Consider the following 11,414-nt stretch of genomic DNA (forward strand, 5'->3'; position numbering starts at 1 on the left):
TTGTAGTAGGGGTCCAGGGGCAGATAGGGGTGGGGTGTCCAAACACTGATACTGCCGCCTGTGAAACTAGTATGCTATTATTTAAGGAGGACAATGGTTTATTGTTTAAAAGACAATTTATTACCAGATTATGTTCCAAACAAGCATTTTGGATGATTTCTTTAAATTCAAACAATATTTTCTTTTCTGCAGCAAAAATACAGCATTATGCACTTTAGCTGACACATCAAATAATAATATATTTGTGATATATGTCTTATTTGTGTTTGTCCCCAATATAATAATAATGCCATAATATTTTGGACAAACACAAATATGCTACTGTCTCCGACCCACTATTCTATTGTTATTCTAATAACATTTATCGTGATGGAAATATTATGTTGGTTTAGTTTAATTTCAATATTGTCATTGAGTCAATAGTCACAATTTTGATAATATACATGTAATATATACATGTAATATCATACTTTGTAATAGTAGACAGAGCACTGTGTATAACTTTTAAGTTTGTATATGCACTGATTTTCCTTAAAAGGAGATATTGTATTCAAAATTGGTATACCGCAAGCCTTGAAGACACTGTATGGGATTGCTTTTTGACCTTTGATGGTCACTGTTACTAAACTAAAAATAGACATGAGCCACCGCTGAGCAGGGGCAAAGCTCGACTTTTTAACTGTTTCTAAAAGCAACATAACAAACGGTTTTACCAAATCTTTTAAAAGGAAAAGTTTTTCCTTTTTAATTTTTATAGATCTGTAAAATCACACTTATTGTTTTGTCCAAGTATGACTTCTTTCCATTAATAAATGACAAAGTTAAGAAAATGAAAAAAAAAAATAATTTGAAAAATTGAAAATCATGGTCATTTAAAGGTCATGGTCATGTCTAAATTATTCATCATGTCTGTTTGATGACATGTTTTGATATGAATCAAGTCCTTACATAAATAAAAAATAAACATGACAACCAAAATTCAATACTTTGACCTTGACGGTCGTACAAAGATTGAGCTTAAGGTCAGTTCAAATTTTAGGATGTCATGTCCAAAATGTTGTTTTAATTGCCAGAGTATGAATACTACCTACTGATTGATTACAAAAGTACAGCCAATTTTAGCAATAATCAGTGAAAATAAAATAATTTGACCTTCATGGCCAAGGTCAATTTGAGTATGATATACATGAAGGTCGTCGTGTCTTCATTTGAGTTTTATTAATTTATAGATAACAAAGTCATATTCAGGTGCACAAAAATCAAAAGAAATGAAATTTTCAATATGACCTTCAAGGTCAAGGTCATTTCCGAATGAAGGTCAATGTCTGTCTGGTTGATTTGAAGGACTATCCTAAAAGATTATTATGATGAAGTGTGAAGACAATTTATTTAAAAATAACAATTATAGCAACAACAAAAAAGGCAAATTTTTTATATTTGACCTTGAAGGTCAAGGCCAATTGTGAATGAAGGTCAAGATCAGTCTGGTGTACTTAAATGTCTTGTCTCAACAGTTGCCGTGGCCAAGTATGATGACAATACACAGTAATGACCAAGTTACAAGTTAGCTGATGGCAACGGCAACGCGGTATGAGAAAAAAAATTTTTTTTTTTATTATTACTTTAAAAATAGAAAGGCTTTTGCCCCAGGGGTTAGGTCAAGTATTTTATTAAAAAATGATGGCTTGTGATGTTTGTTTTACATGAATGTTACATGATTTTATACAGGTCATTCAAAATTTGGCTATTTTTTCTTCATATTTGTCATACGTTAAGAACACCTTTAACTATGGCTTAAGTTTTTATTATGATAATTTATGTTTGTTCTTAGTTGAAGGGAAACAAATTTGTTATAACAACCAACGATGAGGTAGATGTGTGTAAAGAAGCAATAATGTCTGTAACCCAAAAGGCAGAGGAGTTTAAACAAATGGTTGAAGATGAAAAAAATGAAGTTAGATACGTAATCGACCAAGAAACGGTTAAAGCTAAGGAAAGTATACAAAAATGTCAAAATGATGCAGTAAAGGAATTCAACGAACACAGCGAAATTCTATACGAAAGAGTAAAAAACCTGGAAACAGACGTACCTGACAAAATAGAGAAATTAGAAACAGACATTTCTGAAAGAGTCGGCAAAGTGGAATCAGACATTTCTGTTTTGAAATCAGACATTTTTTCTGTGAAAGAAGTATACCATTCTTGTTATAACATATCACTTTGATTATACATATCTATCTTATCCTCATCTGACCGCTGTCAAAGTTAGTGTTCGTGATCAACTGATGCCTGTCTCTTGTCATGTGTGCGTGTGTTCTGGATGATAGCAGTTTAATCACTTATTCAATAATAGCCAAACTTACATAAAAGATTACTACCTCAGTCTGCTTTTTCATGAATAAGTTTAATGTCAAAGTTTTGATCTCTTAAAGAGGTATATTTGCATTGTTTTTGATCCCTTAAAATGACTATTTGCATTGCTTTTTTCCACGTTTCTTTTACGGTTTAGAAAAAACTTCTCGAGACTAGCGCGTTGTTGCCATATCATGCTTCTTCTTTTTTCTTTTTTTTGAAAACTTTTTGTAGCAAAAATATCTGCATAATTATGTAACAGTTAATATTAATAACGAGTGGATAGACAGTCCTGTGGTTTGGCAGTTTCGCATGACAATGGTTTCGTAATACATGTATATGTTAGTTAAAGTCACTTAAGTGAGCGATTTATAGCCATTATGATCATTTTGTTTAATTTACAACTTCCGTTATGGTTTAACACAAATTCAAATTATTTATAAAGCGTAACTTGTCGTGTAAACATGTTGCTTGTAACAGTCTTACAATATCTTAGTTTAAATGTATGTTTAAAATATATTCAATTAAATGAAATTAATATGATCATATCTAAAATGACAGATTTGTCATATGTTGCTTTCAGAGAGTGGAGTCACTAGAAAGCAAAGTTAGAGAACTAGACAGTAAATGTGATATATACAAGAGGCATTTAGATTACGTCAAAGGGAAACAAGGTAAACATTTCTTACAATTATTAGCCATATTTTGGAGTAGTTCCTTATGATTAGGACAAAAGTTTGAACAATATATTTTCCCTCTAGATGAGAATTTTTTGGAATTTACGTTTTCTAACTGGTAACCTTCATCAATAATATTGCATGTCAGCTTATATGTAAATTTCCACCAAAATTTCAAGGAATTATTAATTAACCTTCACTATGTAGCAACTGTATTTTTTCGATTGATATCTTTGTAAGGGCAAAAACAATTTTTACATAAAAACCCTTTCATAGTCTGAAAGTAAAAAAATTATTGCAAATAATTAAAAAAGGGGTTTTTTTTGTGTAAAAAATTTTAATATTTTAATTTTATATAAAAAGAAATAAAAAAAAAATGATTTAATACGTTTTATTTAAACATTTAAAAATATGATTAAAGAAACATTTTAAAAGTAAATCTGCTTACCATTTCTTGATAATGATATACTTTAAAACATCCGGGCATATTGATGTAACAATAAACATACAATAATGAGACTTCCATTGACTATACTACTTACTAACTTGAGTTGAGCATTTAAAGCATTCCTGTCATAAAAGCAAAATATCGACAATCATCTTAATAACACTTAAAATAACTGCCAATAACCTAGTAGACGATCTTATATTGTCCGCACTGTCTAGGAAGATTTTACTTTTTTCACAGAGTTACAAGCCCAACTTGTTAAATATTACAAGAAGCATTATGTAAAGACATCACTTTCACCTTTGAAGCAACAACAAGATGACATTAACATTAAAGATGTATATGTAACCCCCGAGATAGAAGTCATTGAGGAAGAAAAATGTGTGAATATTGATAAAAATACCACAAAGAAGCCAGGGAAAAGATATACAAAAGGATATCATGAAATCTTTCAAACAAAAGGACAGCAACATAAAAAGATATATATATTAGGCGATGTTGGAACAGGAAAGAGTACATTCTGCAAAATGATGATAGAAAACTGGTGTAACGCTGTGAGTGGAAGGACCAATGAATCGGTTTGCAATGAGAATGACCTAGAAAGATCAGAAACCGTGTCCAGTGATATAAATATGGCAAATGAGTTTGATGATGTCTGTCAGATGGGACAATATGAATTTCTTTTCTTTATCCCACTACAATATATGGCAGGCTTAAGGTCTGACGACGTTGTTGATATGATTAAAGAATTAACAAGACATCTCACTTCAGATACGGATTTGATTGACCGAATATTTCAGGAAGATTCAATGCGTTGTCTTATCATTATTGATAGTTTGGATGAATGGAGGCCACCTAAAGATGTTGTGCGTAGACCACATGTTAGCTACGGGATACCAAACGGAGACAGAGCTAAAGACGCAACAGTCCTTACATTATCAAGACCATCAGCAAAAGGAATTCTTAATTTAAAAAACTCAGAAATTGATCACAAATTACATTTATTAGGTATATGTATTAGCTCACTGAAACCATTCATCGAACGATATATTTCAAAGACAGCCTCAACCCAAAAGTCTTACAATGAATTCATTACAATTATTAAAAGAAAGCAAGTTGGTCATATAGAGAAAACACCGTTGCTTTTACAGCAAATACTGTGGTTATATTGTTATGGAATTGATATGGAAATTGGAAAATCTGTAAGTAAAACTTACTGTCAGATTTTGAATATAATGTGTGGTTGGTCAGACCACAAAGTTGACGGAAATGATGTACGAAATGAGGTAATAGGAGATGAAAATATTTTTTTGCCTGAAAATATGCAAATTCCTAGATTTAGCAAACGAGTTTTATTTCTTATGGGTGCTACTGCATTTGACATTTTGACTTCCGGCTCGATTAGAAACATATTTGGGCGACAGCATCTTCTGGAGAATGGACTATTTGTAGATGATGTCACTAAGCTACTAAAATTTGGTATCCTTAAAGAAAGCAACTGCTTTGACCCAACACAGGAAGATACACAATTTTCTTTCATCCACATGTCTTATCTCGAGTTCTTTGCCGCTTTGTATGTGACCTCAAATGATAACACGAAGGAAACCAAATGTTTGAGAGAAAAAGGAGATGAAAAACAGGAAGTTTTAGAAAAGCTTTTTGGTACATGTAAATCTGCTAGTGACATATTACAGTTATCTAATGTTATAAAAATGGTCTGTGGTTTGTCTCCCATCCTGATTGGTGATTTGTCTAAGCGGATATCATGTATTGTGAATGAGGATGTACATATTTTATATCTTAGAAGACATGGATATAAAATGTCTTTCAGGAATGATGAGATTATTCAGATACAACGTCTTATGGTAGAATGTCTCAAAGAGTGTGGCTCTTTTGATAATACAATGATCAGTATCAGCGATCTATGCATAAATGATATTGAACCCAGTATACCTCTACAAAGAATCAACACAAATGACGTGATTTCTCTGAGTTTTGAAGATATAACAAGAAAACATGTAGTGGACTACATCACACAATGCAAGCAATTGCAACATGTTTATATTAAACATGTCTCCTTCAGTTATGAAGAACTTTCATTCTTATCACAGATAGAGTGTGTTAAACAATTGACATTGCGTGGGGTAAAGGTTGAAGATACTTTACAACCTGGTATAATTGACCTCTCTAGCCAGAAACAGCTTCAGATACTTGAGCTTATCTCCTGCATGAATATTAGAATTTCTTACCTTGTTACTGAACATCTTGAGCAAGTGTACATTAAAGACTGTCCTAACGTATTAGATTTTAAACTTTTATCAAATGCCATCAGACTGACTGATGTTTACATTGAGGCGTATTATAGAAATTGGGAAACATATCATCAACATCATATCATTGATATGTCTAGACAGAATCATCTCAGAAAACTTACAATCGTTAATAATCCTGGTATAGAAATTACAGGATTAAACTTTGAACAACTTGAAGAGGTAAATATTCAATATATATATGAATGTAACAATTCAAAAGATCAGAAACTTTTATCGTATTCAAGCAAAAACATGGAACTTCACGTTAAAAATCACACGACCAGTGAAATAGCACTTATACCGTTATTGCAAAAGACAACTTTAAGACAGGTGACATTGGATAACGTTAAATGTGACCAGGAGAAACATCTTAATATTGATCTGTCTGGACACAATTATCTCCAAAAACTTACGCTGATAAAGTGTCCCGGTATTGTTATTACAGGATTAAACACTGAACAACTTGAAGAGGTAAATATTCAATATAGATATGAATATAACAATTCAAAAGATACGAAACTTTTATCGTACGCAAGCAAAAACATGGTACTTTACGTTAAAAATCTCACGATTAGTGAAGCAACACTTATACCGTTATTGCAAAAGACAACTTTAAGACAGGTGACATTGGATAACGTTAAATGTGACCAGGAGAAACATCTTTATATTGATCTGTCTGGACAGAATCATCTCCAAAAACTTACGCTGATAAAGTGTCCCGGTATTGTTATTACAGGATTAAACACTGAACAACTTGAGCACCTACTCATCGACAACGATAATCATTATTTACATTCTAACGCTACTTTACCAGCATTAGAGTTTGAACTTCCATCAAGTGCCAGAAAACTCATAAACCTTTACCTTTGTGGTCAAACTGTTAATACAAAAACATTGGAAATATTACAACAGAAAACTTTAAGACAATTGAATATGATACATGTATCTGGAGATCAGCACGATATACATGTAGATCTATCTAAACTAAAGCATCTTCAGATTTTAAAACTGTCAGACTGTAAAAATATTAAAATAAGTGGCATCAACACTGAACAACTTGAATCAGTACACATTATTAATTGTAAGTGTGTGTTTGATTTTGATCTTTCATCAAATGCAAGTAAGCTTAGTGAAATCAATCTGAAATGTCTTACAGGTAATATGGCATCACTGGTTTTATTAGTAGAACATGCACCTTTAAGACATCTTGCATTGATTAATGTTAGTCATTGTCAGCCTAAAGTTGAAGGTCAAACGCATGAAATACATGTAGATCTTTCTAAACAAAACCATCTTCAGATTCTTAAGATGTCAGACTGTAAACAAATTAAAATTAGTTATCTCAACACTGAAGAACTGAAAGAGGTACACATTAGTAAGTGTAAGTGTTTGTTTGATTTTGATGTTTTATCAAATGCATGCAAGCTAAGCGAAATTCATCTGGAAGGTCTTACTGGTAATATGGCATCACTAGTTTCTTTAGCAGAACATGCCTCTGTACGACAACTGACTTTGATAGGTGTAACTCATTGTCAGTCTGGAGTTGAAGGTAAAATGCCTGAAATAGATGCAGATCTTTCTAAACAAAACCATCTTCAGATTCTTAAGCTGTCAGACTGTAAACAAATTAAAGTTATTGGGCTCAACACTGACGAACTTAAAGAGGTACACATAAGTAAGTGTAAGTGCCTGTTTGTTTTTGATATTTTATCAAAGGCAAGCAAGCTAAGGAAAATTTGTTTGGAAGGTCTTACCGGTAATATGGCATCACTGTTTTCGTTAGTAGAACATTCCTCTTTAAGAGAACTGACTTTGAAAGGTGTAACTCATTGCCAGTCTGATGTTGAAGGTCATATGCATGAAATGCATGCAGATCTTTCTAAACTTAACAATCTTCAGACTCTTAAGCTGTCAGACTGTAAAGAAATTAAAATTAGTGGTCTCAACATTGAAGAACTGAAAGAGGTACACATTAGTAAGTGTTTGTTTGATTTTGATATTTTATCAAATGCACGCAAGCTAAGCAAAATTCACCTGGAATATCTTACTGGTAATATGGCATCACTGGTTTCGTTAGTAGAACAGGCTTCTTTAAGACATCTGGCATTGATAGGTGTTACTCATTATCAGTCTGAAGTTGAAGGTCAAATGCATAAAATACATGTAGATCTTTCTAAACAAAACCTTTTGGAGGAACTGGAGCTGTCAGACTGTCAAAATATGAAAATAAGTGACCTCAACAGTGAATACCTTCATTGGGTACACATTGGACAATTTCCTGATATATCAAACATTAACCTTTTAGCAAATGCCAGAGAACTGAGCACACTCTGGTTTACAGGTAAAAAAATAGGCGACAGATATCAATTCAGAAAACACGAAGGTTATGTAATACATTCATTACATCGACTTAGAACACTCAAACTACAGAATGTAGATATTGATGCTTACGCTCTTACTTTAATACCAGAGATGTTCTTTCTTAAAAATATTTTTCTAGAAGATACAAACATGAGTATATACACGTGGCGTGCATTTGTAGACAGTATTCTTACTCTCCAACAATCTGTTATCATCGAAGTGTTTGATTCACGTTCATTCCTTAATGAAGAACAAATAGTGAAACATCGCTATGTTAAAAACAACACATTGTTTAAAATGACACAGGATAAAGGAGCCCTTTGTTTTTGCTTTCAACGGAGAGAGCCTGAATGAAGAATATAACGTTATTATACTTAATTGGGTATGATAGATGACATTTAATATGAATCAACACCAACAGATCAGGTCATACAATATGTTAACATTCAAAAAGATCAGAATATAACTCATTTTTTGTTAAAAAGAATTAAATTAGAAGCAAACTGTTTCATTTTCCAATGTATAAAGTTTGAATTGTGTCCCTATCGTTTGGTATTTATGCACAAAATGTGCATGGTACATTGTTGCTGTTAATAGTAAGATTTTTGTTTTAAAGAAATCAATAAATTATTGACTAAACGCTTTGTTTTTCCTAAATTATATTAATAATATATGATGATTCCTATGGAATTTGAATTTTTTGTATTAATATAATTTTAGAAAATTGTGAAGGACACACGTTATAAACATTTAGTATGGGAATTTCAAATGATACAGCTGAGAGACAGTGGATATATATTTGAAAACTATTATACAAGGACAAATTGCTTTTGTTGTACTAAAATGAACATGAACATGGTGCTTCCTTTATGTATATAGTTATAGTGACATTGACAGAAGGAAAGTATTTAAGTAACAATGACATAATATACATGTATTATTATATGTTTGTCCGTATACATAATACGCGAAATTACTTTTTTTCATTATTGTTTCGAATTATTTGTAAATTGCAGGAATAGTGTTTGAAATTGTTTTTGTTCAATAGAACTGCAATATTTCAAATGAATCGTTACACTATTAATTGTACATTGGCGTTGATTTATCTCATAAGTAAATTGACTGTTTTCTTAAAGGGAGACACAGGCAAAAGTGACATTTCAAACCCAAAGTATATAGAATTTATACAGAATTCATGCTGGGACTTTAAAAATTGTCATCTAAGTACGATTTAAGTACATAAGATCATTTTAATATTTTTGTCTTTAATTTGCATGGGTATTCGTTTAACATAATTTTAACCAGTTGTACATATGTTCGTGTTCTTTTGTAAGATTTACAAAATTAAAATGTACTCTAAATTTTGCAAATTCTTACAAAGAATATAAATAAATATAAAGAGTATACAACAATATCCTCTTACCTCTGGCTTAGAATGCTGTGGATATCAATTGTCAATTATTTCATATTTTGGTGATATACATAGAAAATCATATCATGTTTTGCTGATATACGTAGTAAATTATTTCAGTTATATGTGATATAAATAGTAAAATCTGTCATTTATGGTGATATAGTCAATTATGTCTTATTTTTGGTAATTGATATAAATAATTTATTCATCATATTTTGATTATATAAATAGAATAGTCAATTACGTCATATTTAGTGATACAAATAGCAAATAAATTTTATCATATTTTCGCAATGTAAATAGTCAATTAAGTCATATTTTTGTGATATAGATAGTCCATATTATGTTATATTTTGGTGATATAAAAGTCTATTCTGGCATATCTTAATGATAGAAATAGTAGTTTTTCATATTTTGGTGATGTACATAGAATCGTCAAATCTGTCATATATTGGTAATTGAAACAGTCATATTTTTGTAATATAAATAGTAAACTCTGTCACATTTTAGTGATACAAATAGTAAATACTTTCATGTTATGGTAATACGGATATAAGTAGAACAAACAATTATGTCATATTTTGTTGATATACATAGCCAATTCTGTTATATTTTGGTGATATAAATAGTCAATTCTGACATATATATATTCTCTATTAGGATATTCTCTCACATGTTGGTGATATAAATGTCCAATTGTCCATTCTGTTAAATTTTTAGTGATATAGCTAATTATGTCATATTTTATTCAAAATGTCACATTGATTGTGGATATCTATGCATTATCAATCTTTAACGTCTCTCAATTTCCCAAATATTTATTTTCTTCTCTAGAGGCGTGTCATTTTAAAAAAAAGTATTTGCTGTATAAAGTGAAATGAAAAATATCGGCTAAATGCAGATATCATCTTAGTCCTATTTTTTATTTTATATCTGTTAATAACATTGTTTGAAATACGTTTGATTTAGTAATTGTTTGATATTAAGCTATCTTCTATTCATAGAAAAATCTGGATGAAAGGCTGTGAATTAACATTAATTTTGTGAAAAGCTCTGAACAAAACCCACACAGCGTATTTTAGAGAATTGTGGTTCAATCCTTGAAGCAAAGTGATACCATGAAAGTTTATTTAATTTTATTCCAAATAATTCCATAATTACCTCACATGTAATCATTTGTTAGTTCTACCACAAAATATCCGGTGGTGGTTAATAAGTTTTGTTCAGTGCATGTGAAACTAAGACAATGTATTGATATTATACTATTGTCGAGATTTGCATGTACATGTACCTATAATGCACAAATATATTGACTGCTATTGATGTTTAACATTTATTTTGTCTGTAATATAATGTGTTTTGTTATCATATGACACTGAAGTGTATAATTATTATATACGAGGGTTGTCCCAAAAGTCCGTGACAAATTTTATAGCCGGTTCATTTTTAACGCCAATAGAAAATAATTCACACATATAACCGTTAAGTTTATTATTTAACATTACAACAAATCATTTTCAAAAAATTTACCCTAGTTACTTAGAAATTTTCAGTATTAACGACATTGGTTTGAGTTGCCGGCGCACGTCAAATAATTTTGTTATGAATAGGCTGAAATTAATTACGTATATTTCAAATATCTGATGATGTGTCTGCACAAGGTCACGTTGACTTCCTCTGCTGCTATGTTTATATCATCTCTGAATATTTTAGTTAGATAACTTAAAAAACGAAAAAGATACGAATAAATGAAAATATCTCATATAAAATAGGAAAGTTAAAATGGCGACGTTCGAAGAATTTGCGGCGCAGTGAACATGTCACTCAGGTTTCATGACTATTTCGAGATG

The 11,414-nt window shown here is 31.0% G+C and overlaps 1 protein-coding gene across 1 annotated transcript; it reads left to right on the plus strand.

Annotated features, from left to right (window-relative positions):
- Nucleotides 1-2,817: 2,817 nt before the first annotated feature.
- LOC132719483 (uncharacterized) lies at nt 2,818-11,156 on the plus strand. Its single transcript, XM_060703253.1, has 2 exons — nt 2,818-3,026; nt 3,718-11,156. Exon 2 carries the CDS (start codon nt 4,005-4,007, stop codon nt 8,502-8,504), a length of 4,500 nt encoding a protein of 1,499 aa, XP_060559236.1. The 5' UTR covers nt 2,818-3,026; nt 3,718-4,004; the 3' UTR covers nt 8,505-11,156.
- The last annotated feature ends 258 nt before the right edge of the window (nt 11,157-11,414 follow it).

Source organism: Ruditapes philippinarum, unplaced genomic scaffold, assembly GCF_026571515.1.
Source record: "Ruditapes philippinarum isolate M1 unplaced genomic scaffold, ASM2657151v2 ctg7737_1_1_1_1, whole genome shotgun sequence".
NCBI classification, from domain to species: domain Eukaryota; kingdom Metazoa; phylum Mollusca; class Bivalvia; order Venerida; family Veneridae; genus Ruditapes; species Ruditapes philippinarum.